General features: G+C 30.2%; 1 protein-coding gene across 1 annotated transcript in view; it reads left to right on the top strand.

The window, feature by feature from the left end:
- The window catches only part of BCHE (butyrylcholinesterase), a 50111-nt gene extending 23639 nt beyond the window's left edge, over positions 1-26472 (top strand). Inside the window, exons 3-4 of the mRNA XM_016142835.2 lie at positions 20177-20343; positions 26051-26472. Coding sequence (XP_015998321.2) covers positions 20177-20343; positions 26051-26175 — 292 coding nt within the window. The 3' untranslated portion in view covers positions 26176-26472. The remainder of the gene's footprint in view (positions 1-20176; positions 20344-26050) is intronic.
- Positions 26473-27073: the final 601 nt, after the last annotated feature.

Genomic DNA, 27073 nt, shown 5'->3' with positions numbered 1-27073 from the left:
ATTTCAGTCAATTTCTTTATAGCAAGTGAAATGTGAAAAAAAAAAGGACACTTTATTACTAAATGTTTGTTTTCATGTTTTAACCTTGAGTCAAATGTTTCAGTTCTTCCGGTTTTTCCTCAGATTTATCTTCTGATCTTGCCACAGTTTGTCCTATAAGATAAAAGTTCTTTATTTAATGGTTTACTAAAGAAAAACAAATTCTAAAGGAATGAAAAGAAGAATGGCTTGTCTCAAATACTGCTAAGGAAACCACAGTCTAGCAACTTACTATGTATTTCAAATGGAAGAACTTCATTCTCCAGATGACTACTGAAGCAAGGCTGATGAATCCTTTCTCCCAGTGGCAATTTAGCTAGTGGTGTTTGTCCCAATATCACAATCTACCCTCACACTGAAAAACTGGCAAAAACACATCCAAATACAAATGGGAACAAACATTATAAAGTGATAAAAGTGTGCAAAGTGTGCAATGAATCCCTTAAAATACATTAGCACACCAATGAAGGAAGTATATGTACTGGGAAGGTGCACTTTTCCAGGACTCTGTATGTATTGTACATCAGGATGTTATGAACTTGAAAAATCTTCCTACTAGGGACAATGTCAAAAACTATCATAAAATCTGCTGCTAGAAAATCACAACTTGAACAGAAAAATATTATCCATAGCTCATGTTGAGTATAACTATAGATAATAAAACTAATTCTTATCATCAAGTATCTATTTTTAAAAATTCAGTAAGCAAGAATATAGCCTTCTTGAAACTTACTATTTTTTTGCCTCCAAAATAAATATTACTTCTGTAATTAGTGTGAAAATAGAGAACATATTTACATTACTTAATGCAATGTCTGTCATATAGTGAGCATGATTAAGAATGGTAATTTTAATGATATTACTAGTAATCATAAATATAAAAAATCCTAACATGTAAAATTCTACTAACCTCTATAAAATACCAAGGAAATAGTAGCAATTTCCCACAAGTTATGATAATAAAAAATGTTTAGCTTGATAACACTTTAAAAAAAAAGGTTAACAGTTAATAAAATTTAAGGGCTGTGTTTTATTAGAAATAATTAAAGTCAATTCCTGCTATTATAAATTTAATAATCATAACAACCATGCCTTTTCTTTTAGAGATCTTGTATATAGTATACTATGTACTTTACCTTGAAAGTTACTGTAATATGAAAGTATGTTACTTGTGGATTATAAAACATACATATTAACATGGGTGAGATTGTTAGAGGGGAATAGACCTAACAAAAATTTGCCTTATATACCACTGATAAACTTATGCTAAGTATGAACAATGGATCTAGATAGTTATTCATGTAAGCATAAACACATACATAATGAGAAGAAACAAATTTTAAAACAACTTAGATGTCAAAGAAAATTTTTAATTGACTTATTCATTTTAAATTCTTATTTTATAACAATTTTATAATAAAAAAGATTAAGTATATAAGTTATATTAATAATGCCACACAAGAGAATCATGAAAATTCAAATTTGGTAGTAGTGTAGTCTTAACATGAATTGAAAATTTTTATAAATTTAAAAATTGAAACCACTTGGAAATTGGTTTTAGCTATTTTTTTTGTAATCGAATATCAATATTTTCACTTATATTGGTTTAATGTTACCATCTAGACCCCCAAATAGCTTATATAAAATAAAGGTGAAACATTTTACAACATGGAAAAATGAAAGTTTATCACAGTTTTGTCTTCTACAAGCTAAATACCAAATAATATTATGAACATCTATCATAAAAGTAAATAATTTTATAATAATGAGAAATACATATGAATTGTTTTCTTTTTAAAAATATTAGGTGAAATAGTTCATGGCTTCCTTAGTGTTGAAACTTAATGTGTAGAGTCAAAAGAGTAAACAGCTGTAAATATATTACTCCATAATTGATGATAGTTTTCTTTTTTTCTATATTTCACTTTCTGAACATACCCACAGATAAGATTATAGTTAGTATTTTTCTTTAGTATATGTCTCTGGTTGATTTGAATAGCATTTGGAAGTATATTCATAGCAGTCTAAATGCTATTCAAAATCGGCCTTCTTATGTCATAACAAAAATAAAGTGACCACAGTATAGTTATAGCCTTTAAAATTAAATATTTATTTATGAGGTTTATAAAAGAAAGCAAAATTAGTATTTAATTAAAATAAAAAATATTTCTCAAGCACAGTCTTATCACAGTGGATTATGTGATATTTGTTCATAAAATATTACTGCAATATTACGAATTAAACATACAAAAAGTTACTAAAAGGAGCATGCTAAATTTTTATTGTTTCCTTATGAGGTATACAAAGATTAGGTATGTACTTGACAAGTTCAGAACAATTTCTTAAAATCTATTTTTTAGCAGTGTATATGATTCATAAAAAGCATCTGACAAATCTATTACTCCTTTTTCAACAGCTAGTTTCAGAACACTTAACAGATTTAAAATAGGCGACTATACCAAGTAGTCAGTTTTTCTTAATGAAATTTGATCCAACAAAATCTTTATCACAGAAATTTCATTGTGAGTAAAATACTTTTTACTTTAAACATTCTAATAATAAAATTGCTTTGTTTTGATCTCAATCATTTTTAAATGAATATCTCAGTGTGCTGGGCAGTGATAACTGTTTTTTTAAAAAACAACTATAAATATTTTAAGCATATTAAATATCATTGTGTTTTAGATAGGAAAAACCTCAACTGTTTCCTAAGCAATTTACTGGACAGACAAGTTACTAGAAAATATTACTTTGAAAATGGCCTTTATCGTGAGAGACTGCAGAAAAAGTGAAATAAAAAAGAATATTATATGATGTCAGAAAGGTAAATAAACTTTATAATTCAACATTAATTTACCTAAATCTGAAGGATTCTTATTCTGAACTTAAAAAAAAAATCAAATGCTGATAAATTTAATAAATTAAAATGAGCAAACTAATCAAACTTTGTTTGTTGTTCAGTAACACCTCAAAAAATAGGAAGAAAATAAAAAATGTGTACTATTGAGTTTCGATCTATTTCACCAAACGAAAGAAAAAATAATGTCATGACTTATAAAGGAAAATATGATAGATCATTGTTGTTTTAAAGTTTGATAATAATATCTATTTAATCTATCCTTCCAAAGACACAGCATCATTACTTATAGTTGTTTCTAAGATTATAATGTTCTAATCAAGCTATTTTTTTTCTTTCTAATTTAACAACTGAGTTTTGCATAATCAATCAACACATGGAAAGAACCCAATTTGGTCATTAAAACACTCAGAACAATATTTCATCATTCCAACTAGGCAGATTAAAATAAAGTACATAATTATTATTATAAAGATGAGATTATACTACTATTTGAGCATCTGATTCTAGCCCCTTTTTGGTTTATCCAATATTATGAAAATAAATGATGATTGTGAATAATCAAATATTTTATATTAAATTTTACTTCAATCTCTATAATATAAGTTCATTCATTGAACAAATATTTATCATGTACCAACTATGAGCTGAGTACTATGCTAAATGTTGAGTCAGTAGAAATATAGTACAGACTAAAACACAAACCTACCATCAAGGCAGTTATCACTTACTTCTGGAAGAGAGAAACAAATAAGCAATTTACCATGCATGGTTATAAGGACAATGACATGGTTAGCTACAGACATCTGTGGAATAAAACAGAACTACGATCCAGTCCTAGATTCTCATGGAAACCTTTCTCAAGGAATCAGAGTCCTTTGGGAAGATAAAATAGTATTTGAAAAGACCCAAAAGTGATAGAAAGAGCAACAGAAAATAAGAAGGCAGGTGCGGGGAGACATGAATCTGGATAGGTATGAAGAAATCAGCTCATAAATTTGTAAATACCTTTATCTTTGAATTATATCCCAAGGATACTATGTGGAAACATTTTTATTGTTGTTGTTGTTGTTTGTTTGTTTAAATCAGGAGAGAATGAAATCAAATTTGAATTTTAGCAAGATCATCTTCCATGTTGGGGAGATGGTGGCTTAAAAGTGATTAATAAAAGTGACAAAAAAGATTTGAGGCATGTTGTAATGGTTTAGGGCAGAAATAATAATGACTTAGATTACCAGGGTTACATTGGGAATGAAAAGACTAGGCTGACAATGGACTTAAGAGGGTCAGTGGCTGTAAGGTTTTGTTAATTACTTAAATATAGAGAGTGTACGAGAAGAAAGAGAAATCGATGAATGTTATCCTGTTTTCTGACTTGACTAGCCAGAGTATTTTACTGAGTTAGGTACATGGGAATGACAGAGTTAAACGAGTCCAGTCCTTCATACATTGAGATAGTACCTATGAGGCATCCATGGAGATAGGTTGAGTAGGTAGGTATGTGCATATAAATGATAATTTAATCAGTCAAATTGGGTGTGATCATTAGGTATTTCACATACAATGAGAAGCCTAACAGGCCTAGGATAAGTCAATAGCCAAAGTTAGTGAGGAAGTAAAGGAAAAGGTGTCGACTTCAAAGTAAGATGTGGCTAGAAAATTAGAAGAAAAATAAATAAATTTGTGGTGTTTCTGAAGGCAATGAAAGTCAGTTTGTAAAAAAGACAGGTAAAAAATTGACAAAGTAAGCACTAGAAACATGACCTTTATTTTTAATGATTGAGGTCATTGTTATCCATCCGTGCTGTATCTTAGATCTCCAGAATCATATGAAGAGAGACATATTTCTCTCCATTTGCCTATATACATATGAGTGTGCAAGCATCAAAATAAATATTCAAAATATGTAACAAAATATCTCGTGCCACTAAGAAATATGACTTGGTGTTTAAAAATCCTTTTGGAAATATATTTATGTTCCTTTAATCAAATATATTGAAATATACACTAATCAAATTTCCATCTTTTCAAACCAAAATCCCTTCAACTGTTTCTTCTGAAATTCCCATTGTGATAACAGAATTCACTGCAGTTTCAACTTCTGAACGTTTTCTTTACTCTTCGGCTTTAACTGATGTCTGGCTGACCCTGAAGGTTCTATTTAACTTTCAGCGCATTCAAGTGATGACTATTTTTATTCCACCATTCACGTAACACAGAGTTGTATATGAATATATATTTACCTGAGTGCTCATTACCATTCTTAAACATTATTCTTCCCATTCTCTCAGAATAATTCAATTCACTGAAGCAAATTCTATCAGATGATATCAGACTATGCCATCCCATTGCCCCTTCTTGCTATAGTCATCTGCTTAAATCAAAGTAAATCTTACTCATTTACCAGAGATTTTTAGCATCTTGCTTACTTTCCTTCTTTCTACCATAAATTGTGTAATCTTTTAAAATTATTTCAGTATACATACCAATAATCCACCCAGTGATTTAACTCCTTTCTCTCAACCTTCTCATATGCAGGAATCACAACCTTATTAATGTCTAAATATATAATCACAACCAAAGAGCTTAGTGTGACAGTAAACACACACACACAGTACTAATAAATAGAAGACTTTCAATTCAAGAAGATCTTTATTTTTCCCTAGTATTAAACATCCCTAGCCAATTAATTTCCCCAAACTTTCTACGAAAAATATATTTTTCCCCTCAAAGCTTAAAAATGCCTCTTTTATTTACACTTTCAGTTATAAACTTATATTTACAATGAAAATAAACAAACAAACAGACTCAATGAGCTCACCATATCTACCAATCTATTAAAATCATACCTGAATATTCTACCTTCCTCCTGCGATGTATATTCTGTCTCTCATCTCTACTGTGGGTGGGGATTCCGTAGAGACCTTTTACTCTTGACTGTGCAAGAATTTAGCTTATAAAATTATTTTTCTTTTCTTTTTCATTATCGTTTTCTCACCTGTACTATATATCATTATTTTACTAATATTCAATAAGTCTAATCTTTGTAAAAAAGATCTCATTGTTCAGTAGCTACTTTCTCATTTTCCTATAATCTTTGACCACAAAACTTTCTTAGTGAGCTATCTCTACCAATTATCTAGATTTCTTCTCTCATTCTGTATTTAAGCTATTCCCCTATCATCTAATGCTGACTACTCTCATCATTCTCAGCAATGGCCTCCATATTACCAAGTCATACAACCATTTCTCAATCATCTTTCTTAATCTATCATCACCACGGTGCATTCGCTCCTCCTTGAAGTAACCGCCAGATTTTGACTAACCTTTCTGAACTTGCAGAACTTAGTCTTTTTTGGTGCCTCTCCTCTTCCTTTCATCTCACTGTTGTAGAGTTCCAAAACTCGGCCTTGGACATGTTCTTTTCTATGTATTTATTTCCTAAGTGATCCAATCTAGTTTCGTGCATTTAGCTATCATCCATACAATGGTGACTTCCAAAGTTACATCTGCAACTCAGACCTCTCTCTGAACTCCTAGACTTTAGACACATATCCATTTAGATATATCTAATAACTGTCACAAACTTTAAATATCCATAATTTACTTTTAATATTCTCCTCAAATGCTTCCTCGTCTCAGTTAAAAACCACTCCATTCTTCTATTTGCTTATGACAAAATCCTCAAGGATTAACAGTACGACCTTCCTTTTATCATTCTCCACATCCAGTCAGTAAATTATGTCAATTTGACCTTTAAAAAATAACCAAGCCAGAATCACTTCGAGAGTACAAATTGCTCATAATTACTAATGTCCATTATGAATCTTTTTATCTAAAATAATTAGAAATATCAACTGGGCATTAGGTGATATTTTTTAAAAAATATTGTTAAATTTATTAGGTATGACAATGTTGTTTAGCTAAGTAGGAATATGTCCTTTTTAGGGGGAGGGAGATGCATACTAAATTGCTTAGGTGAAGAACATGATATCTGTACTACAGAATAAAACAAACAAATAGATACAACGAGTTAGAAAAATATCCAGTAACCACTCTTGACCACTTCCAGTGCTACTGGTTAGATTCAAACCATCATCATCTCCCGCTTGTATTTTTTCGCTAGCTTTCTCTCTGGTGTTTATACTGTCTGTATTTGCCCAGCTTCTATCTGTTCTCAACACAGCATCTCCATCCCACAACAACCACATAGATTCCCTTGCTTTTATTCAAGTTACTGGCATATTCCCAGAAATACTGACAACTTTTTCACTGACTGACCCTCCCTAGTTTCTTTTCCTCCTTCTCCAGATATTTGCATGAATATATCCTTCATTTTCTTCAGGTTACTCAAGTCATCTTTACATCAGAGCCTTTCCTGGCTACCTTAACACATTTCAACTCTCTATAGGCTTAAAATTTTCTTCTCTGCTTATTTTTTACCTCTCTGCAAGTATTATTTAGTTGATTGATCTTGTTCATCATCTTTCTCTCCCACTAAAATATAAGATCCAGAAAAACAGGTTTTTTATTTATTTTATTTAGATCTGTATACCTGGTACATTTTTTGGAACATAATATGCAGCCTATGAATAACTGTTTGATAAGTGAATAAATGAAGAATTGAATAATTCTTATCATCTTCCCCATCTCTAAAGCTCTCCAAGATCTTAGGTCTTAGATCGCGAATTTTTTTTCTTTTTCTATACTTTCCCTTAAGTAATTTCATCTATTTCTATGATGTTAAATACTATATATATCCTCATAAATTCTGTTTGTCTTCTCTATAAATGTCTCCTACATTTGCAAGTTGCCCCAAACCCAAACTTTTCCATATTTAATTCCTTACTTTCTCCATTTCATGGAAGTAAATTCTATCAACTTAACCTTCAAGATAGATCCAAAAATAACTTAGATCCCACTATTTTCAGATTCAAGTCTATTTTTTTTTGCCACTAATGTATCTTTTTCTGGTTTACCGTAATAATCAGTCTCCCTGGTCCCACTGCTGTCCCTCTATAGTTTTTTTCTCCTCACTGTGGTTTTCTAAACTAGATCTTATCATTGCCTAGATAATAGCTCTCCGATGACTTCTAATTTTATCTAGAATTAAATTCAAATTTCTCATCATTATCTACAGGGCCTATATGAAATAATCTTTGGCTACCTCTGTTAAGATTCTCTTCCTGCTCTCTATACTTAAGCCAACCTGGCCTCCTGAAGACCACTTATTAAAAATATATGGATAAACATATCACATAACCAATAACATTTTAAATAAATATTTTTTCTACCTCGTTTCTTGACATTAAAATTGTTTTTAAATTATGGTACTTGAAGTAATACTTTAGAACTCCCAGTGTCAGAAAAAAAACTTTAAGTTATAAAATGAATATATTACAGGAATACTTTACTTCTTTCTAAAACTGTCATGCTCTATGTAGAAAATAAACTTTTGTCACACCTCTCAGGTTAAGGACATTTTCAGATTTCTAATTTCAAAAGTTTATATATTTATTAACTTATATATTATTTCATATTTATCATTCAAACCTTATAACTATGTATTTATATAAAATGTTGAAAATATATCTAATCATAACAAACTAAATATTTTGTAGCTCTAATCAGAAAACAATATACTAATTAATGGAAAAGATACCTTTCATTCTTTAGCATTACTTTAGATATTTTTGCATAAAACTCATGAAATTTTCCCAAGAACACTGCCTTTAGATGCACAAGTTATTAAATCATACATTCCAGTAGGAAATAATTATCTTTGTAGTTTTTATTATGGTGCATCTGTCGTGGACAAAGAAGTAAAACTTTATGACTGACTTAGCTGTAATTAATAAGTCATTCGGAAGTCACATACATCATTGTCACAAAAAAAGCATCTGGAAGAAATCACCTGAGCTGTATTTAGAATCTTTGAGAACTGCAAAGTCCTCTCTGTTCATCCTTCTCACATTTCTCTTTCTAGGTAAAAGCTAGAAAGCTGTAGCCAAGCAGCAGTACAGGAAGTAAGGTTTGCTTTCATTACTCTTCTTCAGTTCCTCACACAACTTTTTATGGCTCAATAGCCAGTTTTGAATTACCACATGCTCTTTACAGATATTTGGATATACTTCTTGTCTTTCTTCATAGACAACATTATTGCTTGAATTTTAAATGTCTACAACTTTGTTTATTTAGCCATTTCTGTAGATTAAATTGATGAATCTCTAAGATCAGGGACCTTATCAGTTCTGTTCTCTGCTGTATGCCTTGCCCATAGAGGAGTTCTTGGTACACAATAACAATAAAATTCAGTGAATGAATAACAAACAACTTCCTGGAAAAAATATATTTTATATTTTATTGTGAATTTTAAAAAATTCAACAGAATACTGGCTACCATATGATATATCCCTAGATAAAAAATAACCTTGCTGTCTTACAAATGAAGAGGTTATCTTTATTTTGGAGGACCAAAAAAAAAAAAGGAATTTTGTAAGGAAGTGAATGTATCTGATTTTGAATAAACAAAAAATGCACCATAAAAGATAGTTTAGATATAGTCTATGTGGGAGAACCTTTGGGTAACTTTTATAGAGAGATCTTTTTCAGCTTAGTATGAAAATGAAAAATTCTCTTTGGAATTCTAGTAAAGCCTAAATACAGGTCTGTTTATCAACTAGAATTAGTTATGAATAAAATTGTCAAGGTTTGATAAGATCTGGTCCAGAACGCACCACACATTCTGTTATGGAAAGTGAGCAAACAGAAGCTAGAATAGCTTTATGCAGATATTCTAGAGAGAATAAAACACTGAATAGGAGATTTGACAAAATTGCTTCGAGAAAATTTCAATTGTATTTAAAGGGCATAATATTTATCTTTGAGTAAAAAAATAAAAATGAGGCAAGTAATAGAAAAGTGAGAAAAAATATTCAGAAAAGTGTTAACAGAAACAATTTAAGAATAGAAATCTTTGATTATAAAATATTTTGAACTACATGCTAATAAAATATGATGTTTCAATGAGAAATAATTGAAGGCTGAAATGAGACATCATAAAATTTTTAAACAATAAAAAATATAAACTTTTGAAGGATAATTTTTAATTTACTGATATTCATCAAATAATATAATAGAAAATTATTGAAAAATAACATGGTATTTTATATAGCGGTTAACAAAATTATTTTTACTGTTATCTCTCCAATGTTAGTATAAATTTAATATCTCTTGGGTCAAGGTTTTCACCAATTAGTGAAAATATATAAAGATAATCATAAAATTAAATAAGATTATTTTGTATAATAATCATTTTAATGATTACAAATTCAATAATCTTGGGTGCTCAGTAAGCATGATTTGAGGCTTTAATCCATATTGCAATAAAACTTACTTAAAATATTTGTTGTACTGACAGTTTCCTCCCAAAATAGTGTGATTGCTAGCCATGCACCTTACAGTGGCAATTTGCTTCTTTAACCTTACTTTCCCTGGAAGCCATGTTCTGTAAATCACAAACAAAATTAAACATACATAGATATTTTAAAACTTTTAGTTTGCAACATATTCAGCATATTACTAAAATATTTTCTTGGCACATTGGAAATACATTTTATATATATATATGTGTGTGTGTATATATATGTATACACATACACGTACACATACACATACACATACATATACATATAAATATACATATACATATATATAAATGTATACATAAAATTACACTGGATTCCAGTACACTCGGTCTGTTTTACTTACTGAAGCAAGCCCTCTGGAAGGTAAAACCTTTATCAAGCAGTTTTTATTGAGCACTGACTGTGCTAGGCTACAGGAATGAACAAAAGAGGTATGTTCTCCGTGCTCATGAAGCTTTCCAGTCTAACGAAGGGGATGAGTCAATTATAGGACTTCCAGTGAATAGTAATATAAAGAAAATAACTTTGAATTTGAGAATTATGTGATAAGCTCAAATTACCCATTGAAGAAAAAAATCACAATAATTTAAGGTTTTATATAATTTTCTTAGAGCATTTGATTTCCTAAGTCCCCTGTAATGTTCAAGTGTCCCCTTAAAATCCAGCTATTTTAAGACTCTTATATGCTACTATAAGAATAAGTTTCCAGGACTTTTTCTTGGCATTTCTTAGACTTATTCCTGAAAATGTGGGCTTGCTGCCATCGACTTCATCGCACAGATTAGAGCAAACTGACATGATGAAGAGCAAAACTGATAGAATTTGGAATACCAAAAAAAAAAAAAAGCCAATTTATTTCAAGTTTGCGACTATTTCCCTATCCGTAATTAATATGGTCTGCCCCCTTGTTAAAATTAGTGTTCTAGTGTCATTATGTGGAAGTGCATTTGAACTTTCTATAGACCTTTGTGCTACTGCTGCTCTGGGATTCATGTGATTGCATCTAAACGACAGTTGCTCTACTATCACTAGAAAAAAAAATTGGTACAAATATAACGCATTTTCACATTTAGAAATTAGACAGGATGTCTTAATGCACTTGCTAAACTAATGAAAAAGAAAAGACAAGGAAAGAAAGAAAGAAGGGAAGGAGGAAAATATAAAAGGAAATATATATATATATATATATATATATATATATATATATATATATATATATGTAAAGGAAGAAAAGGAGAAAGAAAGGAAAGAAAGGAAGGAAGAGAGGGAGGGAGAGAAGAAAGATTTTTATGCTTTTCTCTAAATCAATCTAGTATTCAGCCAGTTTATTTTCTGGAGAATTGGAGGAAGCTAAACATTGCCTAGTATTTCTCTTTAACTTTCCAGCTGATTAAGCAAATCTTTCAGACCAAGTAATGCAGAGAAAAAAAGAAAGACTAATCTTCCAGGCCATGAGGGCTTGGTTCATCCATCATACTAACAGTATAGTAAAGATCTTTGGAATTTTTTGCCTGGCTACTTTTTGCCCTTTTAACTGAGGAACAACCGGAGATGTATAATCCAACCTAATTGCTTAATGAGAATCATGCACTGGGAATCAATTTATTTGCATGACTCTATCCAACTACTTTAGTGAAGTATTTAGGAGAGTGGGTTAAGTACAAAAACCTCTTTTGAATACTAATTAAGACTTAAATATTCTTACAAAACATAAAAAATGTGCTTTCAAATGGGCATCTTATTCCTAGTCATAAATTTAGACCAAAAAAATACCACATCTCGGCAAAGTTGAAAATGTGTTAGAAGATTTAAATGTGGATTAAAAGGAGAAAACTCTAAACTTATTTTACTCCTTCTCCCCCCCCCCCGCCCCCCCCTCCACCCCCCTCTTAAATATAATTGAGTTTAACAGCACTGATTGAAAATCTGGGCCAGGTTCTTTGTTAGGTGCTTGTAATAAAAATAAAAATTAAAAATTAAACAAACAAACAAATAAAAATAAAAAACATGAAACAAGTTCCTAACTGCAGGGAACACTTAAGAAGTTTCACTTTATATGCTGCATTCAACTTTACTTTTTAAAATCATCCTTAAGACTGGATGTTTCTTTCTTACCTACCAGGCATCCACTTTTATACATCTAGCTATATTATAACATAGCTGGCCTTGCTTGTTACTAGTACTGAAACCTCATCCTGTATTCTGCAGGCATCTAGTTACTACAGTTGCTAATTATTCTTAAAGTTAGAAGATGCTGTGTAGCTAAATATACCTCATCTTTCTACTGACATTTATTTAACTGAAATGTAATTTGTTCCTTTGTATTAGTGTTGAGTAAAAATAAACCTTTCTTTCCCCTCCCCTCCCTAGAAGGTTTAGCCCACTGATGTGTTTTGCCTTTTGAGCAAATTTGGCAATGAGATCATACAGTTTATATATTTCCTTTGGAATTCCTCTCTTTTCTCCCCTCCCCTATTCACCTCTCACCTTTCCTACTCTCCCCTCCTCCCCTCTCCTCTTCTCCTTTATCTCTTGTAAAGATCTGTATTTCTATGTGTCTGTGAAGTTGAGAATGTATCCCAATCCACTAGTTAGGAATAACGAAATAGCAAAAATGTAATAACCAACTTTACCATGTACGCTACTTACGTAATGAATTTAGATCCTAGACGTCATTGTTGGAGAATTTCTAAATTATTGCAAACTTTCCCGGTATAATAATATAATTCTCCCCCTCGAGTACCCAGATTCTTTCCTGTTGAAAACAAACCTGTTGAAGTAAGAAAAAAACTTAACAAATAATGAATCTAGGAAATTGTTCTTCAATAATTATTTCTATAGTTTGCAATGGAAATGTCAGGAGACAGGAGAAAGCAAGTAACAAAAGTGAACTACATTTAGATATTTGCATTAAATATAATCTAAATTGCAAATACTCCACTTATAAAAATTCTCTATGCACGACTGCATTATTATACACTCCACATTGTTTAAGTAACTAATATATTTGCCCTTATTACATCCAGAGGAAAAACAATATAGTCAAAAAACCTTCTTAACAACAATAGTGAGTCTAGACAGACATAAATGAGCCTTGTAAAGAGTTGAGTTTCAATTTGTGAACAGACTTAAGAGAAACATGCATATCATTACTTCTTATTAGCTGATGTAGAACTTTGAAGTCAAACACAGTATTATTTCTTTAGGTACTTGAAGAGGCAGTGTGAGTTTTCAAGTTTGCAATCTTAAAAGTGTAATACTTACATTTTTTATCTTAACTCATTATAATAAAGTGAATTTCTCTCTTCTAATACTGTGAAAATTAATATTTGACAAATGATACTGAATTTATACAAAACATATCTTAAGATCTAAAGCCTGTTTATTTAGTCCTCATGTCAACAAGCATTTATTGAGCATATACATTCTGCTTGGGCTTATGATAGTTGCAAAAATAAGTAAGATGTGATTGGCTATGAAGCTCATTATTTATATAATTTGGCACCCTTATAGTGAGTTGCAATAGTATGTTATGATATAAATTAAATTTTTATGCAAATGATATTTGCTAAAATATTTCTGGTATCCTTAATATTCAAGTTACAGAATATATATATGTATTCACACATATATATGCACATATGTGTATATATGCAATATATGAGTCACAAAAATGGGCATATTTGTGTGTATATTTGCAAATAAAATTATTTAAACTATTCCATTCATTTAAAAATATTCATCTTGAAAGTTTGTTGGAAATCATGAAGTTTAGTATAAATTTTATAAACTAATCAATCGACTCAGAATTAGCTTTGTAGATTAAAATAGAGCCAATATGATTGAAATACTGGAAATGCATTCATGAACTAACACTAAGTTACTTTAGTAGAATTAAGTGAGTGTTAAACTCATTTTGGTTGGTTATACAATTAAGAATAAATATTATAATTAATCAATTAATTAAATTGAAGAAAGCTTTCTTCAGGTCAGTTTTTAAAATTACAGATTTTAGGACAGTTAATAAAACAAATCAGTAATGGAACTTGGTCAAATTTATAAATATATTGCAGACAAAGAAAATTCTTCTAGAAGGACTCAAAAACTACTCTTTAATGCCTACATAGATCCTAAGGAGTCTTCTGTATGCAAAATGAAGCAGAGACTATGATCTTAGAAAAAACATGATTTTATTTATTCTTTGCTGTATATTAGTGGCACCATTTCACCTGTCTCCATGTACTTTTTGATGGAAAAAGTCCCTTTTCCATCAAGTATTGCAGTTTTCCTACCCAGAGTTAGCCAAAGCCAAGGTTAAGGTTGCAGTCCTTCAGATTATGTTGTGTGCTCATGTTCATCATTTTACAGTTAAATCTGAAGAGTATATGTGTTTACTATATGAAAATCACTTTGCCTATCCTTTATATAAATATGTCAAAATAAATAAAGCAACTTGTGAAAATTTTCATTTGTTGCTACTATTTCTAATAGTGATATTAACTCAGCGTCTCTTTTTTATTTTCTTTTTGCTCAGTTTTGCTCAATCAGTCCCTAAATTTTTTTAAAAAGTCCTAATTCTCACTTTTTAAATGTGGATCCTTTAGGCGCTGGTTATATGCTATGTTATCAGTTTTATTTAAATGTTAAAATATCATGATAAAAAAAAAAGAGTTTACAGGTAATGCACATGTCAAAACTGTCACAAAGTGTCTTACAGCCACAGTAAAAAAACCTGTTTGAAACAGAATCTGACATTATTTAGCTCTGAATACCGATTTTTTTTCTTTTTAATTAGGGAAATGATTGCCATGGAAATATGATATTCTATGTGGTGGAAACTTTTAGATTCCTTCAGTAAATAAAGATTAACCATTAAATTCCAATTTCTTACTTACCGTCTCTATTTGCAGCTCAAATTTAACATGTGAAGAACTGAATTCTTGATCTTTTCCTCCAAACAGAGAGAAAGAGGGAGAGAGAGGAAGAAAGGAAAGAAGAATACATGATATCTTGTCCTTTTTTTGTGCAAACCTTTTAATTACTTCTCTCACTGGGAGTAGATATAAAAAGCTTACAAGGATCTGCAGGTCACGAAATAATGTGGCCCTCCTGTCACCTCTTTAATTTCACCTCAGACTACTTCCTCCCTGGCTGGCTATACTCTAGCCACACTTTCCTATTTGCTTTTCCTGGAAAACTCCAGACGCCCATCTGTCTCATGGCCTTTGCTTTCTATTCCTCCTGTTGTAAGGCTCTTCCTCCAAAAACCTGCATGACTCCTCTCCTCTTTCACGTCTTCACTTAAAAGTCCCTTTTCCATCAAGTATTGCAGTTTTCCTACCCAGAGTTAGCCAAAGCCAAGGTTAAGGTTGCAGTCCTTCAGATTTCCAAGTCAGCCCAAGATTTCTGACACGTTGTAAGTTCAGGGACCCTAAGACCACCCTCGCTTCAGAGCTAGATATTTGGGGTCCCTGTGGACTCCTCAGATTTGATAATTCACCTTAATAACTAGCAGTTATTAAGAATTCAGGAAAGTGTTATAATTACAACTAAAGTTTTAATATAACAAAAAATATACATTATATCCAGTCGAAGAAGAGATACATAGAATACAATCTGGTACTGGCAGGTTTCCAAAGGCAAAGCTTCTGTATCTTCAGAGAAGCAGAACCTCAATGTCATTAATTGTGGTGATATGCACATAGAATATTGCCAACCCAGGAAATTCACCAGAGCTTGAGGTCCAGAGTTTTACGTGATATATATGCATGAGTAACTAAATTATTAGCAATGTGGTTGAACTCAATCTTCAGCCCTCTCCCCTTCCTGGAAGTCAGGTTGACATCATGTGGCTCAAAGTTTCAACCCTTTAATCATATGGTCGGTATTTCAGCCATAGTCAGTTCCTTCCCTAAAATTATCAGCATGAGAAGCCTCACTCTGGATCATGTCATTAACAAAAGCCATCAGGTGCCCATCATTAGTCACCTTGTTAGCTTAAACAATCAGTTATGATGGGAAATTTTCAAGATTTAGATGTTACCTCACAGAAACTGTGGACAAAAGCCAATTAAATTCATTATTACACACATCCTCACCACTGCTCCTCCCCACATATACTTACTGGTCATTTTCTACTATCCCTACTCTCCATTTTATTATCTCTAGAAGTTATTACTCTAAGATATCTTTTTCTTATTTGTGTCTTTAACTATCTTCCTCAAATAATGACAACAGTAAGAGGCAGGAATTTCTGCCTATTTTGTCTTTCTTGAATCTTCTGTGATTTAAGTCTGACATAGTATGCATTCAATAATATTTGTCAAATAAATGAATAAATGAATGATTTTTTTCTAAATTCAGTTTCTCTTATAGTCCCTCTATTGTTTAAGCTGAAATGCAATTTAAGTGTGAAATGATATGAACTATGAATCTATGAATATTTGTATAGTTAAAAAATTATCCAATATAAACTGTTACCCTTTTAACCCTTTATGACAGTGAAATATTTCAAATGGCCTTTTAATTTACAACTACTAATCATGGCTTCATTTCACAAAGTTGTAAAGAAAACAAATATATTTACTTTAAAATCACTGTATAGCTTACTTAGTCATCGCTGTCTTTGAATTTTTAGTAAAAAAATAAATCATGATTTCAGTGTTAAGCTTGGTAGGCAATATTGGGATTTATAACCCCGAGGAAGCTTGATGCATGAAGCTAAATGCATACTACTTCTTAATATCAGGCAACTTGAGTCAATTAATGTTATTTAAAATATCTGTTTATAAAATCTGGGCTTAAATATCAATGGCAAGCAGTTTCATGAAACACGAATATTAGAAAAGTAATTTACCTTTTTTGGTTAAATAGCTGTCTTAAAACTTTCAAACCTACAGAAGAACAAAAGGGTAATGGAAGATCTCGAGACCACTTTTGTATACCACAAAGTAGAAAAAGAGTCTCATAATAAAAATAAAGCAGAACTTCCTATATTTCCTGGATTTTAGATAGTATCACTTCGAAGTCTTTATTTTGGGACAGGAAAAGAAATATTTTTGAAAAATAGCAAAGTCAAGATTTCTAAATGTATCTTATAATTTTGAGATTAAATTATATAATGTTCCAAAATTGTGTATCTGGAAAAATGTTGCATTTCACAAAGTTTTTAATGGACACAGATTGGAAGAGGATTCTATCGCTAAGTTTAAAATCTTTGGAGACTTCTTCAAATTGTAGAGTAAAATGCTTTATCACTTCAATAACTCTTACAATCACTTTTTGAAAACTGTATCTGCTTCCATAGGCAAAGGAATTTTATTATCTCTGAATTGTAACTTGGAATGTCATGAGTTATTTCATCGGACAAAGTTTGTTAAATGAACACTGGCAGTGCCATTAGTGCTTCACTCTTGAACTCAAGTACCAGTCAGCTCTGTTTAAGTCACCATTTGCAGAAGCCTGAAATGAATGAGCAGTTAAAATGGTGCCATAAGTTAATTAGAGTGGAATTAGAAGGAAAGTGGGCAATTTAGGAACATAAGAATTGCTGTACCGAATCAGACCAATGGTTTTCTTGGTTTAATATCCAGCCTCCAGCAGCTGTACTTGTTAGTTTCTAAAGCTTTAAAGAAAAAAAAAAAAAGACTCCATAATTCACCTAGACAAGTGTGCCATCTGTGATCTGGAGAAATTTTCTTCATGACTTCTCTCAAATAATACCCTAAAGCAGGACGTTTCAATCCTATTATGATATGGGTTTAGCTTGAATAACTCTGGTTATTAATAATTCTTATTAAATCATCCAATTCCTACATAAAATCAACTAGTCCATCAAGTAGCTCTTTATCACTAAAGCTCCTAAATTCATGGTTGAATATGTCCACTTCTGTGATAAAATATGAATTTATGGTGTTTATTTGATACAAGTTCTTGATGGCAAAATATATCTCTAGATAATCATGCTGTATGAATGCTTGCTTCTCTTCCCAAAATCTATTGGGTTCAGAGGTTTTTAGCAGATTACATATAATCTGCTATCATTACTCCCAACTTTCTGTCTATTAAAACATCTACAGAAGATATTGAATGATGGAGAATTCTGTGTTCTGAGCTTTCAGGAAAGTTCGACTAGAATTTTTCTTATATGATTTTGCTTAAGGTAAAATGAATCCTAGAGAAAGGCATGATTTACTAATCCTTATCACTTTAGTCTTCTCTTTATGATGAAAATACCTGTGATGATTTTATAGGTTTCTTAATTATTCTAGAAACCACTCCCAGGTCAATAATTCTAAAATATTATATTCATAGTAAGCCATTTAGTCAAAAATTCCTCAAGAATAGTAAAGGCCTACAAGTTAAAGTCTAAATCACTTTTTTTCTGGCTGTCAGTTCTTAATGTGATAACATTTATATCCTAATGCTATAACACTTATATGATCTCCTCTATTCTAGAATCCAAGAAAACTCATTTTTTATTGTTTTAATCTAAGATGAACACTTATTATTTGTGTCTATGTTAATTCTGTTTCTTCTCTTTAGCTTTCCCAACTTTTCTTTCTGGTTCAGTTCCTTGTTTTCTCTTCTTAATTCAGGTAGAATCTCATTTCTTCAGGTAATTTCCTTTCAGACATGAAATGATTGCTCCCTCTTCTGATGGTTTGTGTTTCTTTGTTTACGCTTGGTTTAGGCTGCCATATATTGTTTTGTTGTTGTTGTTGTTGTTGTTGTTTTGTTTTGATTTCATGGATATTCTTGTTTGTAAATTTCCTAAGGAAGCTATGTTTCCCATATTTATTCGTATTTCTAGAGTCTAAAGCAATATCTGACTCATAATTATAGCTTAAAAATATATTAGAGCAAAATCTATAGAATCTTTAGTGACTACTTACAGCCACTTTCAAAATGTTCACTCTTCAAGTATCTGTTTTTATGACCTAGGTAATAATATATTATTGAGTGCTATGAAGGTGTAAACAAACCCAAAACTGTACATTTCTAAAAACATAGTCATGTGTTATTGATTAAAAAATTACAATGAAAGATATAAGAAATATCAACATAAAAAGAGAGTATGAAGGTTCTGAATTGACTTAGGCACAGGATGTTTTAAGGAATAAAGAGATTTCAAGCAGAGATAATTGCTGGGGCAAAGGCAAAGAAATGAAGTAAAGGAGGAAATGATTAAGGAACTATCTCTAATTTCTGTTTGACTCATGAAGAGACTATCTGAAAATAAGCTTGGAAGTATGGGTGTCATCATGTTTATTAACCTTTATCTGAACCTACTGGGAAATTAATGAAAGGATTTTAAGCAATGAACTGATCTATAAGACTGTAAGATTAACTTGAAAGTGAGACTGAAGGCAGCTTCCTAAAGTAACAAGGTTATTGCATAATAAGGAAGTATATAAGAAAAAGACACTAAGAATAAGAACAAATAGAATAAAATAGATGCAAGAGACATTGAGCAGATGGTATTAATGTTCATTGTGAAAAGACTGGGCCTGGCATAAGAGAAAAAGGTGAAAAAGAAGTTAACACTGCTCTTTTGAGAATGTTTAAAAAAGAAAACTTTAGCACTATAAAAATAGAAAAATTTTTTCTCCCTGTATATTAAGCAGAAATGCATGTAAAAAAGTTCTTTGAATTTTGCTTTCTACAATTTTAACTCACATATTGCTTCAAGGTACTAAAAACTTTCAACTCATTTATATTCAACATCATCAAAACAAATTTACAATTTTTTTCTGACTTTTTAAAAAGCTTTTGTTGGTTGTTGAGAATAATATTATTTTTTTATCTAACAATGATTTCAGTAGAATTATAATGTCTTTCTTTAATTTTTTAGAAATCCAAATGGGACCCAGAATAGCAGTATGAGATGGCCTGTCTTTAAGAGCACTGAACAAAAATATTTAACCTTGAATACAGAGTCACCAAAAATATATACTAAGCTACGGGCTCAACAATGCCGATTTTGGACACTATTTTTTCCTAAAGTCTTGGAAATGACAGGTGTGTTTTTTTAGTATTTGGTTAAATAATTGATTGTGGATTATGTAAAAAGGGGAAAGGTAGAGCACACAAGGCGCGGTTACGATATGAATCGGTGACTTTACAATTACTTGTTTCCATTGGATACATTATATTAAGAACTTTCTTCCATCAAGTTTGGATAGAAGCAGCACTTTAGTAGTTAAATAAAGAAAATCAAAGTAGAAATTTTCCCTTAGAAGAGTATAAAACTTATTAGTGTAACTAAAATAGGGCACTACTTGCTATTCAGACAATCTTTATGGAATTAACTAATGAATAATGATTAAATAAACATAGAAAATCAATAATTTATAAAACAAAAAATAAAACAAATGTAATATTGTCATAAATATAATTTTACTCAAAAAAAGATAAAAAGAATTTATTGATAAATATAACCTTTGGTTTCTAAAGGGAGAAAAAACTAAAATTTACATGTTTAAAAACACAATCCAAATATTTCTAAATATTCCAAACTTGGAAGTATTCATCTAAGAATATGTATTACATAACATAATAAACAAATAGTAATTTAGTTAACTAAATCTTCAGGAAGTGATTACCTAGACATGTAAAGAAATACTAAGAAAATTGATTCGAGTTATATTATTTCAAAATACATTAGTAAGAAATTATTAAAATCAACTTAAACAATCAACTTGAGTGATCATATCTTTTGTGAGAAAATTAAATACATATCCAATTCAATGTCTGGTTTTAAAATATCCAGCTGTTTATAACCCATGTGGCTCTTCTGGTCTATTCTCGACCTTAATTGTTCAAATAAATGCAATTGACTTTCAACTATCAGACATATAGTCCAGTTCCTTTACAATCTACCATTTTTTTTTCACTGTAACACCATAATTTTCAGACTATATATGAGGTATCCAAATATAGTAGATGTTTTGAGTTTCTTTTTTAGAGAAAGAAGAGATTAGTTTCAGACAAATATGAACATCCAGAGCTGTCTTTGATTGTTTAATATGCCTTTTTGATTATCAGACATTACTCACCAAAATTATAATTATGTACTCCATCTGTTTGGGAATTTTTTCTAATATACCAGTGCTTTGTGTATTACTAAATGTTCTGTGACATAATGTATATCCAGAGATGGGCTTCTGCATTCCTTGGCAGAGCTACAGTGCTGCCCTTGTGTCCTCTGGGTGTGAATAACAATGAGGTAACCCGTTTACTCTGCCAAGAGACCAGAAGAGATTCCATTTAACATACCACAAACTATACACTCTGAATTGTTACTTTAAATAATTTTAAATGAGAGGGTCATAATTTGAGGAAAAATTTAAAAAAAAAAAGGTTGAGGGGATTGTAAATGACTAATTTACTAGAAACTAAACGAAATCGTTCTGGTTCAGGTACATATGGTCTATTATAATTTATTTGTTGGTAAAATAAAATTTGAATATCAATAATTGTTGAAGATACATTTCATAATCTCTATTTATAAATACTCAACTGCCATAAAGCAGGCATAATAAACAAACTCCAAAATTTTAGGCTGGCTACTGTTTCATCTTCTCCAGTGCTGACCAACTTTCTAGTTTGAGCAACACTGGATGGAAATATCACATCTGCCCTGGATTAGTACCATGCTCTGGGATAGTTTCATGTGCCTTGAAAACATAATTTAAGATTTTAGCACTATTTTTTTCAGATAAATCCTCTAAAAAGTTACAGTAAACATTTTATAAATTCTAGAGTAAATGCATATGATTTTATAACATCAACAATATATTTATTAATAATAAAAATTACATCGAAACAAAACCAATTTAAAATTACATATTCTTAGGTTCTATAAATAATAAATAATAGCAGGGTTTAAAAAGGTTAAGAGCACATTTTTCTTGCCATGTCTTATATTTTTGAAGTTGCAAAACTTCAAACATTTTGATTTTTAATGTTTTGAAAATTGAGGTTATTCAGATGACCTGGGCAGAAGTTTTTATGAAAATATCATTTTTTTAAAATGCAGCTCTACAAGTAAAAGAAAATTTCAAAGAATAACTAAAGGGTGTATTTCTTCAAAGGAGATATATAATACTGATTTCACTCAAGATGGAAGCTCAATATGCTTTATAAGTACCACTTGAGTAGTAGTTTACATTTGAGCAATATTCTCAAATAAAATGATCATTAAGACTAGTTTAAACACATGAATTCTACCACTTAACTTTCAACTCTACTTTAGTACATGCTTATGCTGTGTGATTGTACACACCTGCAAGAATTAAAATGTACATTTGTTTCTAATGTTATCAAATTTAGAGTTTTCACTAAGAATGTAGGGTACTCTATCTCAGAATCATTTGTAAAAGAAAAAAAATTAAACAGAGAAATGACTCATTCAATGTCAATAAGATATCAATATTTTTCACTAAAAGTGAAAAATTTATTTAAAGGAAATAAATTTATTTAAAGGAAAAAAAAAAATCTCTGACCTTCACATCTTCCCAATAAAAACAAACATTAGATACAGTACTTTCTCTTTTGGCCTTTGAATAAATCATGAAACATTGTTACTTGCCCAAACTAAAAAGGATCAAATATAAATTTAAGAGCTGAGATACCACTTGGATTGATCATCTTGAAAAACTATTCACCACTATTTGCTAATCAGTTAGCAAGACTGGAAACCAAAAATGATTGTGGAAAGTCTGTTTGGAAAAAAAAAATCAAACTGTTTTGCTATTTTCATATTTTTGAATTTTCTATCCTTCGTTAAAAGTGAAACAAAACAAAACAAAAGGCTTTGGGTAACTTAATAATTAAATTAAATTATCTTTTTGTTTCACTTTAAAAGTACATGAAATCTTCACAAAGCCTATCCTGAGTTTATAGCAGTTTGGTCTATTAACAAATGCACATTCAAAATTGTAACAGGACAACTAGTAAATATGATCTACTGCATAAAAATTATGCATTCTTTGGTAATTTTAGTTGCTTGACGAACATAGAAATAAGCAAGTAATAAGAAGGACAGAAGAGATTTTCAGTGAACTCTTAAAATACATGAAATATGGTGGGAGTTTTATTATAATATTCAGCAGAATTCAAAATCAACTTAATCTCTTCTTTCAACTTGACTTCCATTAACGATTTTGAGTTGATTCTTCTTCCTGTGTTCTCTCCTAACTTCTCAGACTTGAAATGGACTCAGTGCTAGTGAAATATCGCTCACTCTTTTTTAATTGACAAAGCAAAATGTAGCTTTATTATTATAATTCTTTCTGTAGAGAATAAAGACTGACTTTTTTTTTCTTTTTCCAAATGAGATTGCAATGTGAATAAAACACAGATTACAAAAATCCTGAAAAATAATGTTACTATGGTTGTGAACTACTGGTTTTGATCTAGCCTTACATGGATTCAATAAAGAGCAAAGTTAGGAATAAAGTTGTTGTGACGAGGGCAGTAAATTCATTACTGGAGCTCCCAATAGGTGCACAGAACTTCATTTCATAATGTAAATACCATTTCATCTATCCTTTACAAGAACACTGCAAAATAGGGACTACCAACTCCACTTATAGTTGGAAAACTATTTTTAAAAATTAATTTGAGAAATTATGAATATTTTTCTATCACTAATATAGGCAGTGGTCAAATTGGAATTTCAATCCATGTCATTTCAAGCCTATACCCGATGTTCTTTTCTTTATCTCACATTGCAGTATTTTGTTAACTGAAAAACAAATACTTCTACATCTCACAGATGGTAAATCTACAGACACTTAAATAGCATTCCAGTTTGGGAGAAAAAGGAGAAGGATGGGGAGGAGAAAGCTTTTGATTTTGGTTTTGATTTATGTCATGGGGATCAAACTTTTTATTATTGTTTTATTATGATATATTCAATTCCTCTAGATTCCGTTAGAAAATAATTAAATGTTTTATATTTTATTGTCTCAATCAGTACTTCCAAATGAAAAATGTAGGCAGGTTTATAGAGTACTTGCACACTAAATCATATAGATGTTTGATTATGACACATAAGGAAAAAGAATTGCATATGTATAAATTAATGGATTTGCAATTATTCCATCAACAAGAAAAGAAAATTGGATCCAGAACATATTCTCTAAGTATTAAAATTCATGATCTAAATGCTAAATTACCAAGCATTTATTGATTCTATCAAAATTGTGTTCTTTCTGAACTTTAGAGTTCTTATTTCATGTAACATTTTAAACAGTTTTATCATTAAAAAACAACATAAAAGTGATCATTTGGTATGATATTTAATATCTTTCTTCCACAGCTAATGTTTTTTGACTCTTCAGAAAAGTTCTATCACCCACAAAGAAACTATAGTCATTGAACATTTAAAAGCCATGTTTACTTAAAAAAAGGACATTTTTGTATAAATTCTCAAATATTTATTCAATGTCCAGGCATTATGAATATTTCAAACCTAAACTTATTTTAAATTACAGGGAACATTTTAATAGCTATACATATATTTTCAATATTTTGATTTTATATAAACTAAAAATGAATCACTGAATGTGCTCCATTGGTAATAGTATGAATGAAAGGAAGAAGCTTTTTCTTCTATTTATACCATATGAGATCATATGAACTGTCTTTTCTAAATTACCAACTTATAAAGTTATAATTAATTTCAAAATTCCTGACTAAAAGTGTATGTTTAAAAAATTATAAGTTCTTATTTTTAGGACAGTAGAAATAACTTAAAATTGTGTTTTTAATACAATCATGATAATTCATAATCTTAAAAGTTTAAAGAGTAAGAGAACTACCAAGGTACAAATTACTTATAAATTTAAATAATTTAAACCATCTTCTAAACTCATCATATCTATTTATATTAGAAACATATATATATATGATCTTGCAAGTTTATAATTTAAGAGTTTCTATTCACAAACTTTATTCGTTAATGTAATACCTTTTCAAATGAGTCAAAACTTCAAGACTCTTGTAGTAGATAAACCATTTTTGGTTTATTGCCTCATTATTTCTGGCATAAACACCTTTCTGCCTTGATACTTATATACACTTTACAAACTACTAAAAAGCAGAGACTATTGTAGTTGTCTTTCTAATTTGCAAAGCCATTCATAAACTGCTTTCCTATAGGAGTTTCAATAAATTGTTTTCAATGACTATGCATTGTTTGGAATTAAGATATATTTTAATAGGATGAGTGTAAAATCTATATAGAATGCCAATTGTCGAGTTATCTCTAAGCAAAATATTGAGATATGAACATTTTCTTTAGAAATGATACTCTGCTATATAACGATATATGTAAGTGAGATTCATTAAATGAGAAGTTTGTAATGAATGAGGAGTCAAGAAAATAGAATAGTATCTATATATCTTCTTAGAAACAAAAACAAATATATGTAATATAATATAATTTCACACAAAATATATGCACTTATCTTTGCATTTTATGTTTTACACATTTTGTATTTTATATACATTTTATGCATATGTATTAGTTGCATTTTCATATACTGTATAAAAATTTTATTAAAAGCTTTTCAGGTTATGAGAAAAGCTGACAAATAATAACGAATAAAAAGTTTCTGTGCAGTGTACTTGAAAAAATGGCATCTGTAATAAAAATTCTTTTTTAAACATAAACAGAGATTAAAATTTATATTAATTCAATTTATTCCATGTTTTACAGGAAATATTGATGAAGCAGAACAAGAATGGAAAACAGGATTCCATCGCTGGAACAATTACATGATGGACTGGAAAAATCAATTTAACGAATACACTAGCAAAAAAGAAAGTTGTGCAGGTCTCTAATTAATAGATTTACCCTTTATAGAATGTTCATTTTCCTATAGATCAAGGCAAAAATATCAGTAGCTCTCTTACACACCTAGTAAGAAAGCTATTATATAGCTGAACAAAAATGCCAGAAGGATAATATCGATTTTTCACATCTTTCACTTAGCATTACACCTAGCATTTCAAAACCCAAATGGCTAGAACATGTTTAATTATATTTTACAATATAAAGTTTGGCAATTATGTGCATATTACAATGATTTGCAGCTTCAAACTTTCTCTTTATCAAACGACTTTAATATTTTTTTCCCCAAAAAGTGTCCGTATTCTGCTGTTAGTTGCATATTTATTTTCATTACCACTTATAAAAAGGTATCTTTTAAAATTAATTAGAACTTGAACCACTGGATACTATCTATAATTTGCAATACTTTTTCCTCTAATTTATAAATTTAATGTCAATATGAGTTATAAAAACAAACAGAAAATAATTGGCCCTTTTACTTTTTATATAACATGAGAGAGACTCAAAATAAGAAGCTGATTGCTTGTATAGAAATAAAATGTTGCTATCAAGAGACAAAACGTAAAATAAAATAATTACTTCTGTCTTATATTTTTTAAAATATGTATGCTTAGATTCCTCGGATTGTATATTCTTTCAACTCTTGCCCTTTCTCAACTCCCCACTCCCTGACTCTCCTCAAGCATATATATGTGAATACTTTTCCTATAACTCAAAAATAAAAAAATGTGGATGAAAACTCCAGTCAGAAGTCATGTAACATAGGATAGAAGAATCCTGGCTGGACTCATAAATATCAGGATTTTCATAGGAAATCATTCAATTCCAAGAGAGAAATGTTTATACCTTCAACAGACAACTGACATTATTCTTATAATTTAAAAAATT

The sequence above is a fragment of the Rousettus aegyptiacus genome, unplaced genomic scaffold (genome assembly GCF_014176215.1).
Source record: "Rousettus aegyptiacus isolate mRouAeg1 unplaced genomic scaffold, mRouAeg1.p scaffold_m13_p_4, whole genome shotgun sequence".
NCBI lineage: Eukaryota > Metazoa > Chordata > Mammalia > Chiroptera > Pteropodidae > Rousettus > Rousettus aegyptiacus.
This window is presented reverse-complemented; position numbering and strand designations above follow the sequence as displayed.